This window comes from Eupeodes corollae, chromosome 1, assembly GCF_945859685.1.
Source record: "Eupeodes corollae chromosome 1, idEupCoro1.1, whole genome shotgun sequence".
Taxonomy (NCBI): domain Eukaryota; kingdom Metazoa; phylum Arthropoda; class Insecta; order Diptera; family Syrphidae; genus Eupeodes; species Eupeodes corollae.
This window is the reverse complement of record NC_079147.1, coordinates 62,587,154-62,609,257: the sequence shown is the minus strand read 5'-3', so window position 1 is coordinate 62,609,257 and position 22,104 is coordinate 62,587,154. Positions and strand designations below refer to the sequence as shown.

At 39.4% G+C, this 22,104-nt stretch overlaps 1 protein-coding gene across 1 annotated transcript; it reads right to left on the bottom strand.

Moving 5' to 3' along the window:
* Nucleotides 1-2,566: 2,566 nt before the first annotated feature.
* Nucleotides 2,567-12,683, bottom strand: LOC129939698 (facilitated trehalose transporter Tret1-like). Its single transcript, XM_056047806.1, has 5 exons — nucleotides 12,549-12,683; nucleotides 12,319-12,477; nucleotides 3,811-3,953; nucleotides 3,638-3,746; nucleotides 2,567-3,568 (listed from the first exon to the last, which is right to left on the bottom strand). The coding sequence occupies exons 1-5, from the start codon at nucleotides 12,589-12,591 to the stop codon at nucleotides 2,661-2,663; spliced, it is 1,362 nt and encodes a 453-aa protein (XP_055903781.1). The 5' UTR covers nucleotides 12,592-12,683; the 3' UTR covers nucleotides 2,567-2,660.
* Nucleotides 12,684-22,104: the final 9,421 nt, after the last annotated feature.

The window sequence follows — 22,104 nt, the reverse complement described above, 5'->3', positions numbered from 1 at the left end:
ACTACTCCTCAATTACCTAATTTCACTTCGATAAAAATGCAGCTCCTATAAAAGGGGTAACAATATGACTCAGTACGATTAGAGCTTCTGTGATCTTGAGTTTTTTGAACAAAAACTAAGGTATTCAGCTTACTGTCAAAAGAAGTAAGGTCCCTTAATAGACCACATGCATCCGAAGAATTAGCAGAGGCCCTAGTTTTCTATAAAGCAGATATCACCGCCTCTGTCCAAGAAATGCGATGGGATGGGCTGGTCAAAAAGAGGATGAATAAGTAACAATAACAAAACCAACAACAAGGCTAAATTCGGCAACATAAGGCGCACACGCCCCACAGAAAAGAAGTGAGACAACATCAAGGAGCTCTTGGACAAAACATATAAGCAGTGTCCTAGCTACCATATTAAAATTTACCTGGGCGATTTTATGCCAAGCTAGAAAAAGAAAACATCTTTGGTGAAATAATTGGGAAAAACAGCCTGCACGACAACACGTCCGTTAAGGGATTCAGACTCAGCGAATTGACTCCTCGCCGAAACGCGTGTTTCGTACCCCAGCTTCTAAACAGGAACTAGGAGTTCTCCGGATCAATCTACCGTAGATAATCTAATTTCATGTCCGAATTTTCGAATTTTTCGAGCAGCTAAAATCATTGCGGACCACAACCTTGTTGTAGACAAGGACAAGTTAACACTTCGGGTTTCCAGACCCAAGGCAAAACAGGAAGATGCTAGGAAAAGATAAAACGTCGAACGGCTGCATTCGTAAGAGATCGCCAAATCCTTCTCCCGCCGAGATACAAGTAACGTCTTTCGAAATTCAATGCAGCCACCACAATTGATGGAGACCCAGTGGCAATACTGCCAAGGTGCAATCAGAGAAGCCACCTCTGACGTGCTGGGTTTCAAGCAGCACATATAGAGGTCTAAGATGTTGAGAGTTCAAAAGCAGAAATGAAGTTCGAAAGTTTAATATGCAGGTGAAACGAAATTCACAAGTGCATAAACCTATAACCGATGGCTGCAAGGGCAAAAGTGGAAATATCATAGAGGCACCGCAGTCAAAGCTGAGGATATAAAAGGACTACTTCTTCAGACTGAAATTGTGACGACGAAAAGGAATTACTCTATCAGGCAGGATGATCCATTCAACATAGACGACGAAAGCCAACAATTCCGTCTTCCCGACTCAGACGAAGTAAAAATTGGCATATTGGAGCAGATGGCTCGAATGCCGATCTCTTCAAAGCATCTGGAGATGGAAGAAAGCATTCCCGATAAATGGAAACTCAATTTGTCCGATTCTGAATAAAGGAGACTATAGACCCATCAGTCTACTCAACGTCTTCGCTTCTTCTCTATGTGAACGTATAAAGCCTTCTTTCACCAACCTGATAAGTAGATCGTTATCAATGCGGTTTTACACCGGGAAATTCTACAGTCTATCAAATACTCACATTTCGGCAGATAATGGAAAAAACCCAAAAATCGACACCCACCATCTTTTCATCGATTTCAAGGCTGCATATGACAGCACCTAAAGGGAAGTGCTTTATAGAACCATTTCTAGTTTTGGTATCCCTGCCAAACTCGTCCGTTTGTGTAGGATGACCAATGCGAATTTGCATTGCTCCATAAAGGTTGGAAACAATTCAACAAAACCCTTTGAAAAGGCTTTGTTGAATTGGCACTATCTTTCAAAACTGTCCAATAACTGGCATATGAAGATGACATTGACATTATCGAAAGAACTTACCGTGATTTCAATGGGGGCTTAAGTGAGTATTGAGGCTAAGGTGGCAAAAAAGGGTTTAACTGTTATTAAGGCCAAAACAAATTACATGCTGTCATCAAGAAAGGCCTACAACAACCCCAACATCTCGGTGAAAAGGTCAATTTCGGCGGTGAAACCTTGAGGTAGTTAAGGACTTTCTCTACCTAGGCTCCGCTATGACAATAATAAACAATTACTCTTGCTAACCGCCGTTTTTTTGGCTAAGAAAGCAATTGAGTAGTGAACCGCTGCTTTGGGCGACCTAAGAGTCGCTTTATAAGACCCTCATCATCCCCCTCCTGCTAAATGGTGGAGAAGCATGACGACAAACTCAGATGAAAGCACCTTGGATCGTTTCGAGAGAAAAGTTTATCGGGTGATCTATGGTCCCGTATGCATAGAAGGTGAGTGGAGATGGAAAGACGACCTGTACGGGCTGTACACTTAGGCAAAAGGATAAAAGTCCAACGACTGAGATGGCTTTATCACGTAGAGCGCATAGAAACCAATGCTCCGGCTCGAAAAGTCGTTAAATCCACTCCCATAGGACAGAGTAGGAAAGGAAGCCTGCGGTTCAGGTGGAGCGCACGTGTGGAAAGTAAACTCACCCAACTTGAAGTGTGAAACTGGAGACATCTAGCTTGGGACCAAGCCCTTACCTTTGTTAGGCAAGGCCCTCAAAGGACTGTAGCGCAACCGTAAGTAAGTCAAAACAACTTGACGTGAATTCGAAAAATAATAATATCTTCAATTTGCAAAAATAAATTGGACAAATATAAAATAAAAGACATGAAATCTCACTAACCTTAAAAATGTATTATTTGTCTTAAAACTCTTCTTAAGTACGTAACTTCTGAACATAATTTTGTCTTAACCTCTAAAAACAATATCAACTTTTGTTCAATTTCTCTTGTATTTCTTGTAAACTTAGTCCTTTGGTTTCGATGACATACAAAAGGACAAATAAAAATCCTAGACCACATAATCCTGCAAACATCCAAAAAGCATAATAAGATCCAAGCTCATTTATGTCCGGATAAAACCGTGTCACCACAAAAGTAAGCACCCAATTGAGTGTGGTAGCGAACGATGAAACAGTAGCTTTAATATTTGTCGGAAGAATTTCGCCAACAACAATCCAAGTTACAGAACCAAATCCAAGTGAATACATCACATTGAATAGGACGAGTGCAGGAATGGGAATCCAAAGGATTGACGTTGCATCTGAAAATGTTTGAACGTAGAAAAACAATCCAAGGGCGAACAGTCCCAAGCACATTCCCATAGCCGAAGTCATAAGCATTGCTTTGCGGCTAAATCGTTTGATAATAAATGGATTAGCCAAACTTATAGCTACTTGGGTGGCAGCCACAAAAATAGCTGCAATCGCTGGTTTCAGAGGTGATTCGGCACTTATAAATATCGATTCAGTATTGAATAACACTGCATCGGTTCCACAAAGTTCCTGGAATGACAAAAGTCCACAACAGATGAGGAATGCTTTTCGATTCGGGGGATTCCGTAAAATCTCGGGAAGTGTTCCTTTATGCAACATATCAGCATCCACTGATGATTGAATTTGCTCGATCTCATCTCTAATGGCTGTTCTACAGCGACATCGAAGAAATGCCAAGGACTTAACAGCTTCCGATTTTCGACGTTTCATAGCATAAAAGTAAGGGGTCTCTGGCATGAAGAAAAATACTCCAAAAAATATAAGCGGTACAGCTAGGCAGCAAAATTGCAATTTCAAGTAACTCACAAATGCACCGATCGTGTAAACAAACAGAATTCCACCTGAAATGAAACAAGATCACCGGAAGAATTAAATCGTTCGAATGAACTCTTTCGTGTGCATAAACCTACTCGTCATGAAGAGTCCAATTGTAGAACTGAGAGGTCCACGAGTATCATCGGTGGATACTTCAGCAATATACATTGGCATAACAGTGCATACAAGTCCTGAAGCGATTCCCTGAAGTAAATCAAAATAATACACTTTACTTCACAAATACTGAGATTTCAAAATGTCATCTTACCTGCAGTACACGACCCACATAAATCTGCCAGATCGTGCTGGTTAGTAAGAATAAGAAATATGCAGATGCAAATATGGAGGCACTTATAAGCAGGGCCCATTTTCTACCAACTCTATTTGCCAATGGTCCAGCCAAGGGACATCCTAGAAAAATTTTGAAAATATAATAATTATTATTTGCCTACCATTTCTGTTATTTTACGATGAATTTTGACATTTGAATACCTAAGCCCAGAAGTGTTAAGTATTTGCGTGGTCCGCTGTCAAAATAAAAAACAGATGACGTCTATGAAATTTGACATTTTATCATTTCATCTTGCTTCCAATCAATTTTTTTATTTAAAAATGTCTTCTTTATTCTTCTGTCACTTTTAAACTTTCAAGTGGGAAGAATATGTACGAGATTCCAAAACATGAAAAAGAGCTCAATGTAAGCACTGTATTACGTTCAGGAAATTATTGTTTAAAAAAAATCTCATCTTAAATCAACATTTATTTCAGAAAGGCAAGAAGAAAACTTTGGAATGTATAATTTTTAGCGTCTGTACCTGTTAAATATTACACTTTGTTATTATCACTCTACATAAAATATTAAATTATAATCACTTGATCAGTTTATTGAGAATCAGAAAATTTTCTTTTAGTTTTTCTGTCTGAATAAAATATTGTTACCTCGAAGATGTTCAAATGGTAGACATGTGCATTTAAGAGGACACAAGCGTCCACAGGTTTTTCTCAAAACCCAACTCTGTCTATCAACTCCTACTCTCACCTCCCCGCGGTGAACATCGGGTGCGTAGTACCTCAACTGGAGATTGGGTTACAACCCCAGTGGAAAGTTGTTGGGGGCAGCAAACTTGAGAGGGGGGGAGAGGTATTTCAACTAAGGCACCTCTTCTTATCCATGCGGCAGCGAACGAATTCTCGAGATGGAATCAACGGTGGCGTCTACAGTTCTAGTAAGGTTGAACTACTAAGTGAAAACCTTAGAGGGCTTCTTCGACTTATTCGGAGCCCAGGCCTGTAAGGAGCGGTTTATCCGGCTCCCCTTCCTTGGAGTTATGGTAAGGATCTGGCCCTCCAGGTTGGGGATTTTTTTTGACTTCCTGGCCACGTAAAAAATACCTTAAGTTTCGAAGCACCAACAAGCAAGGATTCACTGTTGACAACCCATGCAAACGAAGTAAGGACAACGAACTTCGGATATGTACGTGGAATGTTAGGTCCCTTAACAGACCACGTGCAGCAGAACAATTAGCGGAAGCCGATCGAGTCTCTAATAACCTCTTAAGGAGTCCTGCATTAAGCATTGAAAACCAGTGGCAACATTGCCTCGCAGCCATAAGAGATGCCGCCTCTGAAGTGCTAGGTTTCAGACGGCCACCACAGCGAAACCCCTGGTTTGACGACGAATGCCGGCAAGCGCACGGAGCGAAACAAGAGGCAAAAAAAACGGCGCTGCACAAAAGGAATAGAGCTCTTTGCGAGCTCTACGAGCAAAAGAGGAGAGAGGAACACCGGCTTCTTAGATGGAAAAAAAGAGAGCATGAGAAGCGCGCAATCGAGGAGATAGAGGGATGTCACAACAAGAATGAGGTTCGTAAATTTTACCAAAAGGTAAAAAAAACCTCCCAATAGTACCAGCCACGAACCGAAGCCTGTAAAGACGATTAGGGGAACATCGTAGTAGAACCGCAGTCGATGCTGAGAATATGGAAAGATCACTTCTCCAAATTATATAACGGCGATGACGAACCGAATTCCGCTGTAAGGGAGATAGAACCACTCAACCTCGGCGACGCAGATCAACAATTCCGCCTACCCGACCTTGACGAAGTGAAGATAGCTATATCTAAACTTAAGTCAAACAAAGCTGCTGGAATTGACGGCATCGCTGCCGAATTATTCAAAGCAGCAGGCGATGACTTGGTATGAGCATGCACCAACTCATCTGCAGAACATGGTCGGAAAAAAGTATGCCCGATGAGTGTAATCTCAGCATAGTGTGCCCGATACATAAGAAAGGAGACCCTCTAAACTGCGCCAACTACAGAGGCATCAGTCTCCTTAACATGGCGTATAAGATCCTCTCTGCCGTATTATGTGAACGTCTGAAGCCATTCCTCAACAACCTGATTGGTTCTTATCATTGTGGCTTCAGACCAGGAAAGTCTATTATCGACCAAATATTCACACTACGGCAGATCTTGGAAAAAACCCAGGATCTTCAAATCGATACCCACCACCTCTTTATCGATTTTAAAGCCGTGTATGACAGCATCTAGACATTGTTGTCAAAGAAAGATGAGAGCGCCTTAGGAAGCTTCGAGAGAAAAATTCTGCGGGTGATTTTTGGTCCCGTACGCATAGATGAAGAATGAAGTAGAAGATATAACGACGAGCTGTACGGGCTGTACAGCGACACTGACCTAGTTAGCAGAATTAATGTCCAACGGCTTAGATGGCTAGGTCATGTAGAGCGGATGGACATCAACGCTCCAGCCCGGAAGGTCTTCGAATCCAATCCCGAGGGACGGCGCAGTAGAGGAAGACCGCGACTCAGGTGGCGCACACAGGTGGGAGAGGACCTCAACCAACTTGGCGTGCGAAACTGGAGACAGCTAGCTAGGGACCGAGCTGGCTGGAGACGCTTAAGTAAGTAAGTACCTCGAAGTCGTTGTTTTCCTTATAAAGGATTTTTAGAAATCTAATAAGCCAATAAGTTATGAGCCCAGATTTCTAGAAGGAACAACGTAACAGATATACAACAAAAAAAAATGCCCGCATCTCGAAGGACTTTAATAACAAAATAGGGTCAAGATAACTACCACATTTGGAAGTACAAGCTAGAACTTTTGTTGAGAGAGGTTGGCCTTTTGGGAAGTGGTTCTTAATCAAAAACCTGAACCACCAACAGCAGAATGGACCGAAAAGGACAGCGATGCGAAAGTTCTCATCGGCTTGTCTGTTGAGGACAACCAACTTCACCATGTCAGGAAGGCTGACACAGCAAAGGGTACGTGGGACAAGCTTAGACATCATCATGAAAAATCGACACTAAGCAATAAGGTACAGCTCATACGAAAAATATGTAGCTTAAAAGTGGAAGATTGAAGCATGGAGGAACACATTCGGACAATGACGACACTTTTCGACAAACTAGCAACATTGGGTGAAGATCAGTTGTCGGAAAGTTGGAATGTTGCAATGGTTTTACCCAGTCTGCCCAGGTCATACGATACACTTGTTACAGCTCTTGAAACCAGAGATCAAGCGGCATTAACTTTGGATCTAGTAGAAGTAAAATTACTGGAAGAGTTTTCAAGGCAAAATAAGGGGAAATATTCGATCAAATCTACTAAATGTTTCTTTTGTAATAAAAAGGGTCATACGCAGAAAGATTGCCGCAAATACATCCAGTGGAAAAATTCTAAGAAACAAGGAAAAGTTAACACCGTAACTTCGTCCAATGAATTTTGTTTTGGTTTGAGTGACGGGATGTATAATAGGTGGGTTATTGATTCAGGTGCAACAGTTCATATAACCAACAACCTTAACAATTTCAAAAGCATGGACTCAAGTCATAATGAAAAGGTAATAGTGGCAAATGGTGAAGAAATTATTCCGAGGAAAGGAATTTGTGTTCTTCAAGAATTGAACGGCAATAACGAGGAAGCAACAATTCGAATCGAAGATGTTCTATATATCCCTGATCTTCAAGGCAGTTTATTATATGTGAAAAGAATAGCAGACAAAGGATTTGCGGTGACGGATAAAGGACAAGAGGTAGCAGTAGCTGACTTAACTGGCAACCTATACAAATTGAGGCTTAGATTCAAGTTCAACAATTCGAAGGCACTTTTGGTGAATGAAGGAGGGGCTCAAAAACACTGTATTATAGGCATCGTTTATTTGGTCACAGAAGTACTGAAGCTATTAAAAGATTTTCCAAAGATAAAATGGTGAGTGATTTTAATATTATTGATTGTAAGCACAGTGAAGATTGTGAAATATGTGCGCAAGGAAAAATTACTCGTTTGCCATTCAAAAAATCATGCAGTGAAAGTCATTCGTCTATGGAATTAATAATGTACTTGGGACAATGCAGACAACTACACCAAGCGGGAATGGATATTTCTTGATGTTTATTGACGACTTTAGCCGTTAAACTGTAGTATACCTTTTGAAAGATAAATCTGAGGTATTTGAACGGCTTATTCAGTATGTTGAAACTGTCAAAAATATTTTTTCGCTAAAGTCATAAGATCTGACAATGGCGGTGAATTCACTGCAGGAAGAGTTTTAAAATTTTTAGAAGAACAGAGCATTAAGTATCAACATAGTTCACATTACACTTCTCAACAAAATGGGACAGCTGAACCCAAAAACAGATCTTTGGTAGAGATGGGTAGGTATATGCTTCTGGAGGCGAACCTAGGATATGAATTCTGGGGAGAAGCGATTATGACCGCGAACTACTTGCAAAATAGACTACCCTCGAGAGTACAATTCCAAAAACACCCTATGAAAGATAGACTGGAAAGACACAAAACATAAGTCATCTTCGTATTTTTGGAACAAATCTTTTGTCTACATCCCTAAAGAAACTCGAAGAAAGTTAGATGATAGAGCTGAGGCTAAGATTTTTGTTGGTTACGACGAGCATTCAAAAGCTTATCGTTTAGTTGACAAAAGAACCAAGAAAATTACAACTAGCCGAGATGCAAAGCTCTTTGGGCTATCAAAGAATGAGGAGGTTCATACAGAAAAGGGTATTTGTACCAAGGCGAATAGTTCAGAGCTAATAGTACCAATTTTTTTAAAAATCCAAGACAAATTACGCCGAAAATATAGTAAAAGAGGAATTAGAACCAAGGCAAGAAGATCTACCAAGCACTTCAAGCAGACAAAATAAAGGAGTCCCACCACAACTCTTTATAAGCGGTGCAAATATGGTATAGGAAGACCTTGTGAAAGAGCCTAGGAACTATAGGGTATCCATTAGTTGTAAGAATAAAGAAGAGTGGAAAAAGGCATTGACAGAAGAAATTCAAGGACTTGTAAAAAACCAAACATGGGAATTAGTATTTCCAATAAGTGGCCCAAACATAGTCGGTTGTAGATGGACCTATAAGATTAAACGAAACGTTCAGGGAAGTATTCAGAGGTTCAAGGCTCGACTTGTAGCGCAGGGATTCAGTCAAAAATATGGACAAGATTACGACCAAACTTTTGCACCAGTCATCAGGCAGACAATTTTTAGACTTCTTCTCTCTATAGCAGGAAAATGAAAAATGAAAGTTCAACACATGGATGTAAAGTCAACGTTCTTAAAATTAGAACTCAAGGAAGAGATTTATATAAAACAATCGCCTGGGTTTGAAGTTGGAGAACAGGGCTTGGTTTGCCGATTAAGGAAGAGTCTGAATGGTTTGAAGCAAGCAGCACACTTGTAGAACGAAGTAATTCATAATGTTTTCATTGGAAGTGGTTTCATCCAGAGTAAAGCCTATGCCTATTCATTAGTTAACGAAAGGTGAAGGTTTTTACATACTGGTGTATATCGATGACATTTAAGTTGCTAGTAAGGATGAATCACTTAACCAGAAAAAAGAGGTGTTGCTAAATCATCATTTTAAAATGAATAATTTGGGAGAGATTAATCACTACTTGGGGATTGAAGTCTCCAAAAACGGCAACATGAATTACAGAATAAGGCAAAAACAATACATTAATAAACTAATACAAGACTTTGGACTTAAAAATGCAAAGAACTCAAAAGTTCTTATTGAACCTGAATATGACAAGTCAACTGAAGGAAAAGAACCGTTACTACAAAACAAGGAATACCAAAGACTAATTGGATGCTTATTATATATAACAATTAACACCAGACGGGACATAACAGCAAGTGTATCAATTTTGGCAAAAAAGACTTCGTCACCAAATCAAGCTGATTGGATCGAACTTAAAGGGGTACAAAGGAACATCTGATTTGCAAATAAATCTCAGTAAGGACAGTACAACTAAAAATAATTTTATCGGATATGCTGATGCGAATTGGGCAGCAGATAGAGAAAACCGAAAATAAAACTCAGGATACATATTCTCCATAAACGGAGGAGCTACATGCTGGTCTTGTAGAAAACAAACTTGCGTTTATTTTTCCACAGCTACAGCAGAGTTTATAGCTTTATCGGAAACATGCAAAGAAGCAATTTGTCAATTTGACTGCTCTTAAGCGATCTCGACATTCTCCAACAACAACCAACTTTAATCTACGAAGATAATCAGAGCTGTCTCAAGCTCTTATGTTAAAAAAGATTAAGCAACCGATCCAAGCATATTGACACCAAATTATATTTTGTAAAGTATTACGTGTAGCACCCGTGGCATGATAGTTAGTGCGTTGCACTAATGTAGTATATTATCCAGTACATTGGAAGACCGCTATGGTTCATCCTCTCCCGAAAAAGGGAAATGACAACTTCAACCCGTCAAATCTTCGATCGATAAGTCTTCTTCCGAGCATCAGCAAAGTTTTCGAAAAGATCATTAATAGGGCTCTGACTAAGTGGGCTGCAGACAACAAAATAATTCCGGATAAACAGTTCGGGTTCAAGGCGGGTCATGACACAATTCATGCTGCGTCTAAACTCGTTTCTGATATCCAATGGAATAAATCAAAACAACAATCCACAGGTGCAGTTCTGGTTGATTTGGAAAAGGCCTTTGACACCGTATGGTTAGAGGATCTTTATCTAAAACGGAGCAGGCAATGTAACTTTTACCACAACATTCTCAATTAAAAATGGTCTTCAACACGGAGCGGTGAATTCGCCGATTCTCTTCAGCATTTACACCAGCGATCTGATAGGTAGTCTTACAAAGGCAATTGCGTACGCCAACGATCTAATTGCGTACAGAACGGCCCGAAAGGTTGAGGTTATTAGAATTCTCTTGCAGCGTGATCGAAATCAAGATTCAGCGATATTGCGACGACTGGAAACTGAAAATAAATGTCCAGAAGTCGGAGACAATTCTGTTCCGGACTCCGTTGGCTGGGGCCACGAGGATTACATGTAAGAATTGGCGCAAGATGGTCATCGTTGATCTTCACGGGTAGCGAGCGAAAGTGTAGTGAAGTACCTCGGTATCTGGTTAGATCAGTATTTATATTTCGACAGACATATAAATGCTGCGCTGACCAGGGCCAGAGAAGCCTTCGCTCTGACGAAACGGCTGTTTTTTAGCAGTCGACTTGACCCCAGAGGAAAGGTAATTTGCTACATGGCCCTCATACGGCCGATGATCGTTTATGGTTGCCCTGTGTGGTTCAACGTTGCCCCTTCCCAGATAATTTAAAAAAAAATAATTTTCGCGGGTACTGCCTCTCACGAGGAATTAACAAATCCTTCAAGAGTAATTCTTGTCATGATTCGGCCTAAATTTGTAGGTCCCTTATATTCCTGACAACAGTACTTGCACACAGGAATGGTTGAGAGTTGTAAGTCACTAGGCCCTGGTTCACAACGGACTGTTGCGCCACACAATTTATTTATTTATAAAGGATTACGTAGACAAGAATTTTGTTAAGTGTCAGTACTGTCCAACAGAAGACAAACCACTGGGAGCTGTGCGAATTAAACAACTTAGAACTAAGTGTTGTCTCCAAACGAATGAAGAAGAGTGTTAAATATTAAATTCGTTAAGTGACAACACTTTGTTATTATCACTCTATATAAAATATTAAATTATAATCACTTGATCAGTTTTTTGAAAATCAGGAACTTTATAAATCTAACTAGCCTATAGTGCCTGCGTATATTAACATCAAGTACTGAATTTATTGACAAATAACCCACTTTCATTTAAACATGGCTGTCACATAAAGTCCTCATTTTGGTTTTTCAAATAAATTGAATTTCACTTTTGTTATGCTGAGTATATAATTTTCGTTGATAATTTGAACATTTAAACACTTTATTTAAGTTGAAATCACATAGTGGTACCTCTTTTTTTTGATATCATAAAATTTCATACGATCTGACATTTATAATGTAACAAGAGCTTTGTTTGTAAACTGTTTAAGGTGCATTTAGTTGTAGTTCCTTAAGAAAATTGCTTTATTAGGACAAGCATTATTAATAATTTAATTTCAGGCTGTAAACTTTTATAATACAAATATTTAAGACTCCATAAAACTCTTTGGCGGTAACACTGACAAATACTAAATAAAGGCCACCTGGTCTTTATTTATACTAAAATGTCGATAATGAAGTTCTTACGCTTTGTTTTTAAGTGACGAAACCAGAGTGATAGATACACCAATTCCAGATAAGGATAGGAAATGATAAAGTTCCTATCAATTAACAACATTTTGAAAAGACCTTGAGAAAGATAAGCGTCTAAGTTACGTGAGTTAGGTATTATATTTATTTTTTATTCTGCCGGAGGTATTGTAACGTCAACCGTATTTGAATATGGAACAACTTGAAACTGAACTCACCAATTAAAGCTCCAATTGTCAAAGCAGAACTTATCCAACCTTCTTCCTGATAATCAACACTCACTTTCAACGGACTGTCTGAGGTGATATTTCGAAGTTTCGGCATAACTGGTGATGTCCATCCTGTGCATGTCCCCAGAGCAAAATAACCAATATTTGCTAAAATAATGGATTTAAAGAAACACAAAATTATAGTGATAAATTTATAAGTTCGATTTAAAACTTTCCACTTAGACTGGATAAATAAATATTAGATTTTTTTGATGAATCCATTTTCTGTCAAAGACACTAAAATAAACAAACCATCCACCAACACCTTCGGTAAAAGTTTGTGACTCTAGACTGAACGGGTAAATAAATAAAACAAAAATAATGAAAAAATGTGTTTATCATCGAAAATCCGTAGCCTTTAAATTGAAAATTTAACTCAGAGATTAGAAAATAAAATTTCTGAAATTTATCTTGTACAATGATATAGCACTTAATGTGCTCTAATAAAATCACAGTTAAGACAACAACAAATTTTACTCGTCTTTGTTTATTAAAATTTAATCGATGTATTTTTTACATGAGCATATATACAAAATCTATCTTATCTTAAAATTTCTTAAGTAATTAAGTTTTTGTTCTATGCCTATCCTACACTATGGAGATCAATTATTTTGTAGATTATTTTTATAGCTTTTTAATAATAGTAAGCTATATTTTTTCGCTATAAAATCACAACTTTTAGTTGTTCGGGAAGTGAATAGCGTTGGGGATAAGGCCCTGACACCAATCCGGAATCAATTTAGGCGGCAATTTTAGACAAAGAGTGACTACTTAAACTTTAAGCAAACTCTCTGAAATCTTTTCTTAGAAGGAAGTAGACAAGAAAATGGAGTGAATAAAATCACAACAGTTCGAGATTGAGGACTTGCGTCCACCCGAAACTTAGTTGCCTTCAACTTTAATTGATGACTTACTTTCGGATTTTTTTTTTTAGAAAGATAATTTTCAGTTACTTGTTTATCTTTGTAGTAAGGGACATGGGGTGTGTTAAAAAGGGTTAAGTTTTGACAACAAGCATACATTCGAGTAATAATTCTGAATCATTTAAGTACGTTCATTATTAATCTATTAACTTAGTATTCATTTTGGAAATTTTAATCCTAGGTTATGTCCATTTTTTACTTGCGAGTTGCGACATATAGGAACTATTAGCAAGTTTTGCATTCGTACAAAATTTTACTCGAGATTTTAATCAAAAGTGACATTACAATGGTAGAGAAGTCGAAAATATAAATAATAGATTGACGTCAAATTCCAAACTTAGTTAGAAGTTTTTTTTCATTTTCTTAGACTAAAAATACAAGCAGTTCCCATACCTTAAGTACCATTTGTAATTGTAATTATAAATTTTTCTTGACAGTTTAGAGAAAAAGAAAGCTTTATTTATAATTCAGCAAAATGTAAGAAGTCTTCGGCGAAATTTCGATTTATTAGTTGGCAATCTGGACGCTTTTGAAAACTTACCGGAAATTATCTTTGTATCTGAAATTTGGATTTATTCATTTGAGATTAATGATTACAGTATTCCTGGCCATCATTTTTATGCCAATACAAATGTTCGTATGCTGCTGGTGAAGTAGGTGCTTTTGTAAGAGATGCTCATAATATATGTGATATGAAATGCTATATAAATTGACGAGTGCTGATGTTTTAAAAATTTCTTGTTGTTTTGGAAAAGAGTTATTTGCCTTTATTTGTATATATAGATTAAATTCTCAGCCGTTCAATACTTTTTTAAATGAAGTTTTGGTTCTCTTACGCAATGAGAAAACCAACTGGGACGGTCTCAATGAATTCTTCAGGAACTTTAACTGGTCACTATGCTTCCTCGATAGTGACGGGGATTCCAGCGCAGAAATGGTAACAAAATTAATTCTTTGTGGAATGAGAAATTTTATCCCGAATAGGGTGAAATCTATCAAACCCAAAGAGAACTCATGGTTTAATTCGAGCTGTAAAGAGGGTATTAGGTTCACAGATGTAAGTTTCCGATGTTATAAGGCCAACCCGACTGAGGAAAACCGGAATAAAATTAAACAAGCTAGAAAGACCTGTAATGGTCATATTCGACGAACCAAATTTTTGCATGATCAGAAATTTAGGCAAAAAATACTACAATGTCCCAAAGGTAATACAAATTTCTGGTCATTTGTAAAAAACGTACGAAACACCACGTCATCCTCGGTTCCAACGCTCGTCCACAATGACACTCCCTATGTAAGCTCGATTGATAAAGCCAATTTGCTTGCAGCACATTTTGCTGTTATTTCGACGCTACCGGATAGTGTCATGAGTCCTCCTGTTCTTGAGAGCGTAAATGATTCTATGGGACGAATCTTCTTTCGCACTCGTGCCGTCGAAGGAGTACTGAAAGACCTTGACATACACAAATCCGCTTGCCCGGAAAGTATTCCTCCTATTGTTCTGAAGAGGTGTTCTTCAACGCTGGTAAAACCACTCCGTAAGCTTTTTCATCTGTCCTATTCTACAGGTCCCTTCCCGAGTGGATGGAAAACTGCATTTGTCCAGCCTGTCCCTAAAAAAGACGAATCCTCCTCTCCCTCAAACTATCGTCCAATTGCACTTACGTCCCTTCTTTCTAAGGTCATGGAAACGCTGATTAATTTTCAGCTTAAGAAATATCTTGAAGAACGGAAGCTTCTTAATGACCGACAGTATGGTTTTCGTAGCAATAGGTCCACTGGTTCATCTCACCGAACAGTGAAACAAATCTTTACATCGTTTTGGAGAAAGTAAGATTATTGCATTTGATATTTCAAAAGCATTTGATAGAGTTTGGCACCAAACTCTCTTATCGAAAATGCGTGCTTTTGGTATTGATGAATCTCTTCTTCGTTGGATTAGAAATTACCTTTCTAACCGTTCAATACAAGTTGTAATGGATGGTTTCAAGTCTGAAATTCATAAAATAAATTCTGGTGTACCCCAGGGCTCCGTTTTGTCTCCGACTCTCTTCCTAATATTCATAAACGATCTTTTGTCTGTCACTTCTAATCCATTAACCTGTTTCGCCGACGACAGTACCCTCAGCTTTTCATATTCGTTTCTAGATTCACATCCTTGTCCTTCGGATGTGCAATTTAAACGGCAGCGTATGATAAGCTCATTAAATTCTGATCTTGACAGCATGGGACACTATCCATAAGCGGCACTTGCATCCAGGAAACTAATCAACTTTCAGTACTCGGTATCAATATCACAGATCACCTCTTATGGAATGATCACATATTCGATATCGCCAAAAATGCTGCCAGGTGCTGAGGATTTCTCCGAAGATGCAAGAAATATTTCACCCCTTCTGATCTGGCTATAATCTACAAAGCTTTTATCCGTCCAAAGCTTGAATATAATTCGCATATCTGGGCAGGTGCCCCCAAAACATGTTTAAATCTCTTGGATAGAATTCAAAAAAGGGCTTTAAAAATGATAGGCGACAGAACTATAATCGAAACATTTACATCGCTAGAACACCGTCGCAATGTTTCATGTCTTTCGTTATTTTATAGATATTTTTACAAAAAATGTTCTGTCGAATTAGCCAGTTGCATTCCACTCCTTAAACAATTCAGCCGTAATACTCGCACTTCTAGGAATGCTCATCAGTTTACCCTTGATCTTAATTTCGGGTTTTTTTCTTAAATCGCACATCGAGAATGTGGAATGCTTTGGCCCACTCTGTTTTTCCCTCCCATTTTGATGTTCAGAACTTCAAGACCAATGTATCTTCTTTTTAATCCTTCCCTATTTTCCTAACGCTCGCGCTGTGTTTGAATATAAACATATAAAGGGTACTAATAACCCCTTTAGTGTTTGTGAATATAAAAAAAAATGAGGGTTGGTAATCTGGTAGTTGTAGGTGACCTTAACTTGGACTTGCTTAACTCCTGTCCTATTTTGGATTCATATCTTGCCTTAATTTCCGATTATCGGTTAACTTCATTTGTTAATGATGTAACAAGACCGACATCAGATACCTGTCTTGACCTCGTATTAGGCCGTTTTATTAATATTCAATCCATTCAATGAGCTGGCATTCATTGTGATCTTCAAATTACTGACCATTGTCAGTTCTCCGCTCTGAATAATAAAAAGGAAGATGATTTACTCTAAAGCGAAGAGTTGAATAACGCATCGCTCTTCTTTAATTGGGAAGTAATTAATGAACAAGAAAATGTCTTCAAGGCTTATGATTTATTTCTTGACATTCTTAAGAATTCCATTGCCATGTATAGTTACGTTAATGTACCACGAAAGTCTGTAAGAAAGCTTAAGCCTTGGATGAACCGGCTTCTCCTAAAAAAAAAATAAAAGAGAAACATAGACTGCGCATAAAATGTAATAAACACCCACAAATTTATGTTTAAAAAATCGCTAGAATCGAAATGATGAAATCAAAACATGTAGGGAAAATTATTATCATAATAAAATAAGAATGTCCCAAGGGAACATATAAAAAGAATGGAAAGTGGTTTATAGTGTTATTAATCGAAGTGTTAATGATCAAAATAGTTTGATAGCGTTGAACAACGGGGATGAAATAATTTCAGACCCTACAGCTGTAGTTAAGGCATTCAATGAGTTCTTTGTTTCAGTTGGACAGGAATCATTTTCGAGGGGAACCTCTTTTCTAGGATATTCTTGTACTAGTTCCAGTTCTTTAGTTTCGTCTTTTCATATAAATAGTTTTTACTTCGAATCAACATCTGGCCTTGAGATACTAAAAGCCATTAACTCTCTAAATAACTCTGGTATTTCTAACACTGTGTTAAGGAAAATTGCTTTGAATGTTGTGGATATTTTGACATATATTTTCAATTTGAGTATTTTCTCTGGAATCTTTCCTGATTAACTTAAACACGCCATTGTGATACCCCTGTTTAAAAAGGGATTAAAAAAGTCAAAAATAATTATACGCCAATTTCGTTGTTACCTTCAATTTCAAAAATATTTGAAAAAGTAATTAAATGTAGGTTTTTGAACTTTCTCAAAAATTATAATTTTCTTAATTCAAAACAGTTTGAGTTTAGAAGTGGGCTCTCTACTGAGAATGCTTTGTTGGATTTTTGTTCTTTTATTCATAAAGGATTGGATGAAAGAAGGTTTTGTAGTGGACTTTTTGTGGATATTACGAAAGTCTTTGATATGGTAGATCACAATATTCTTTTGAACAAATTATTTTATGCGGGCTTCCGTGGATTTATATATGAATGGTTTGCATCTTATCTGAAAAACAGGGAACAAAAGGTCAAACTCGGCAGCAGTCTGAGTAACTCCAAGGTTATAAAGCCTGGAGTTCCTAAGGAACCTGTTTTTCACCCTTTTTCTAATATATATTAATTCTATTTTTGATCAACCGTTTGTTAGTGAAGAAAGGGCGTTTGCAGATGATTTGGCAATTGCATACAGATCCGTTCAAATGGTAGACATGTGCATTCAAGAGGACACAAGCATCCACAGGTTTTTTCTCAAAACCCACCTCTGTCTATCAACTCCTACTCTCACCTCCCCGCGGTGAACATCGGGTGCCTAGTACCTCAACTGGAGATTGGGTTCCAACCCCAGTGGAAAGTTGTTGGGGGCAGCAAACGAGAGAGGGGGGGAGAGGTGTTTCCACTAAGGCACCTCTCCTTATCCAGGCGGCAGCGGACGAATTCTCGAGATAGAATCAACGGTGGCGTCTACAGTTCCAGTAAGGTCGAACTACTTAGTGAACACCTTATAGGGCTTCTTCGACATATTCGGAGCCCAGGCCTATAAGGAGCGGTTCATCCGGCTCCCCTTCCTTGGAGTTATACTAAGGATCTGGCCCTCCAGGTTGGGGGTTGTGCCGTCGGGGTGACTTCCTGGCCACGTAAAAACATCATAGTTTCGAAGCAACAACAAGCCTCGGATACGGACGGATTCACTGTTGACAACCCACGCAAACGAAATAAGGACAACGAATTTCGGATATGTACGTGGAATGTTAGGTCCCTTAACAGACCACGTGCAGCCGAACAATTAGCGGAAGCCCTAAACTGCTGCAAGGCAGATATTACAGCCATCCAAGAAGTGCGATGGGATGGACCGGGTAAACGCAAACTAAAAGACTGCGATATCTACTACGGCGACTGCTACCGAGAACAAAGACAGCGTCTATTTGGGTGTGGATTTGTTGTTGGAACTAGGCTCAGGCAAAAAGTCTTGAGTTTCAACAGTGTGAGCGAGCGCATCACGACAATCCGCATCAAGGCTAAATTCGCCAACATAAGCCTAATATGCGCGCATGCCCCAACAGAGGAGAAAGATGAAGACACCAAAGATATGTTCTTCGAGCTCTTGGACAAGACATATGAGCAGTGCCCTGGCTATGACATTAAAATTGTCTTAGGAGATTTTAATGCCAAGCTAGGAAGAGAAGACATCTTTGGTGGCATAATCGGGAGATACAGCCTGCACGACACCACCTCCGACAACGGATTCAGGCTGGTCGATTTCGCTGCGGGGCGAGACGTTCTGGTAGCTAGTACGCAGTTCACGCATCTTAATATCCACAAGGGGACATGGAAATCTCCTGATCAATCAACCGTCAACCGTCAATTCACTTCTCCAGTATCCAGGATATCCGAACATTCCGAGAGGCCAACATTGACTCGGACCACTACCTCGTTGTAGCCAAGGTACGGCTACGGATATCCCGATCCAAGCCAAAACAAGGTGGTACTGTGAGAAGATTCGACGTTAGACGGCTACAATCGCAAGAGACTGCCATGTCCTTTTCCGATCGAGTCTCTAGTAACCTCCTAAGAAGTCCTATGCTTCCTGCATTAAGCATTGAAAACCAGTGGCAACATTGCCTTGCAGCCATCAGAGATGCCGCCTCTGAAGTGCTAGGTTTCACACGGCCACCACAGCGAAACCTCTGGTTTGACGACGAATGCCGGCAAGCGCACGCAGCGAAACAAGAGGCATACAAAACGGCGCTGCACAAAAGGACTAGAGCTGCTCGCGAGCTCTACGAGCAGAAGAGGAGAGAGGAACACCGGCTTCTTAGACGGAAAAAAAGAGAGCATGAGAAGCGCGCGATCGAGGAGATAGAGGGATGTCACAACAGGAATGAGGTTCGTAAATTTTACCAAAAGGTAAAAAAAACCTCCCAAGGGTACCAGCCACGAACCGAAGCCTGTAAAGCCGATCAAGGGAACATCGTAGTAGAACCACAGTCGATGCTGAGAATATGGAAAGATCACTTCTCCAAATTATATAACGGCGATGACGAACCGAACTCCGCTGTAAGGGAGATAGAACCACTCAACCTCGGCGACGCAGATCAACAATTCCGCCTACCCGACCTTGACGAAGTGAAGATAGCTATATCTAAACTTAAGTCAAACAAAGCTGCTGGAGCTGACGGCATCACCGCCGAACTATTCAAAGCAGCAGGCGATGACTTGGTAGGGAGCATGCACCAACTCATCTGCAAAATTTGGTCGGAAGAAAGCATGCCCGATGAGTGGAATCTCAGCATAGTGTGCCCGATACATAAGAAAGGAGACCCTCTAAACTGCGCCAACTACAGAGGCATCAGTCTCCTTAACATTGCGTATAAGATCCTCTCTGCCGTATTATGTGAACGTCTGAAGCCATTCGTCAACAACCTGATTGGTCCTTATCAGTGTGGCTTCAGACCAGGAAAGTCCACTATCGACCAAATATTCACACTACGGCAGATCTTGGAAAAAACCCAGGAGCTTCAAATCGATACCCACCATCTCTTTATCGATTTTAAAGCCGCGTATGACAGCATCTATAGGGAAGAGCTCTACCGAGCAATGTCTAGTTTTGGCATCCCTGTCAAACTTATCCGTTTGTGCAGAATGACGATGGAGAATGCACGCTGCTCTATCAAGGTCGGAAAAGATCTTACCGATGCATTTGATGTCAACAAAGGTTTTAGACAAGGCGATGCACTGTCATGCGACTTCTTCAACATCGTTCTGGAAAGAATTGTGCAAAACTCAACCGTAAACACTAGAGGCACAATCTTCCAAAGATCCATCCAATTACTCGGATACGCAGATGATATTGACATAATTGGAAGATCAAAGCGTGATGTCAGTGGAGCGTTTTTGAGCATTGCGAAGGAAGCGAAGAAGATGGGTTTAGTGGTCAATGAGGGCAAGACCAAGTATATGCTGTCATCAAAAAAGGACACTGAACGACGACGTCTTGGGCAAAACGTCACCATGGACAGCTATAACTTTGAGGTAGTTAAGGACTTTGTCTACCTAGGCACCGCTATTAATGCAGACAACGACACCAGCGCTGAAATCAAACAAAGAATAACTCTTGCAAATCGCTGCTTCTTTGGACTTAGAAGGCAATTGAGAAGTAAAGTCCTCTCTCGGGCATGTAAAATCACCATCTATAAGACACTCATCATCCCGGTTCTCATTTATGGCGCTGAGGCCTGGACCCTGTCAAAGAAAGATGAGAGCGTCTTAGGATGCTTCGAGAGAAAAATTCTTCGGGCGATTTTTGGTCCCGTACGCATAGATGGAGAATGGAGGAGAAGATATAACGACGAGCTGTACGGGCTGTACAGCGACACTGACCTAGTTAGCAGAATCAAAGTCCAACGGCTTAGATGGCTAGGTCATGTAGAGCGGATGGACATCAACGCTCCAGCCCGGAAGGTCTTCGAATCCAATCCCGAGGGACGGCGCAGTAGAGGAAGACCGCGACTCAGGTGGCGCACCCAGGTGGGAGAGGACCTCAACCAACTTGGCGTGCGAAACTGGAGACAGCTAGCTAGGGACCGAGCTGGCTGGAGACGCTTGTTGGTTGAGGCCCAGGTCCGCCCCGGACTGTAGCGCCACCTTAAGTAAGTAAGTATACAGATCCGTTAGATTATTGAACCTAGTAGCTGATTTAAATCATGATGTGCACTTATTGAGAGCTTGGTTTGATGCACATAAACTTTTGGTAAGCAACAAAACTAAACTAAATGCTAATGATTCTTGAGACACCAACTGCTTTCAAATTGTAAACGTTAACTGTTTTAAATACTTGGGTGCTCTAATCGAAAGAAATTTGAGCTGGTCTGAACATATTTTAGAGTTTAAACAATATTTCCTTTCCACAATCCGTTGTTTTTATCGCCTTAGAAAGTATTGTTCTGATAACACCACGAAAACTGTTTACTATGGGATTTTTCATACTCGAGTGTAATACGGTATAAGCTGTTGGGGAGGTGCTTATCAGAACAAAATGAAGCCGCTTATTGTGCTGCAAAAATGCGGTATAAGAAAAGTGTTTAACTCTGCGGGTACTTGCAGAGTCCGCCTTCCAGCTAGCCTACGCAACCTACCAACTTTATTCGCCTGAAAAAAAGTAAAACTATGGCTTCTTGATTTCGATCATAATGAAATCGAAGTTTTGTTGAGCTATAGTGTTTAATTCTATTAATACTGTCAATGAATTTGAATTTGTTTTATCTTGTTTCCTTTGAAAATACATTTTTTATTTAATTTTTTTTTATATTTTAACTTAACTTTGATTATATTCTACACCCAATGCTGAATTTTTGTTAAGTTAATTATTAATTATCTTTATTTTTATGAAATACCAATGTCACTAACTATTCTCTCTTAAAATCACTATTGTAATTTTGTTACAGCAATCTTAAGATTTACCAATTGTTATAGTTATTAAGATGATTAAATAAAAAAAATT

Coding starts and splice junctions, on each gene's coding strand:
- LOC129939698 (XM_056047806.1), bottom strand. CDS start 12,591: ATGGATTCATCAAAAAAATCTAATATTTATTTATCCAGTCTAA. Junction 3,954..12,318: donor GACAATTGGAGCTTTAATTG/GTGAGTTCAGTT, acceptor AAATTTTTCTAG/GATGTCCCTTGGCTGGACCA. Junction 3,747..3,810: donor ATGTGGGTCGTGTACTGCAG/GTAAGATGACAT, acceptor GATTTACTTCAG/GGAATCGCTTCAGGACTTGT.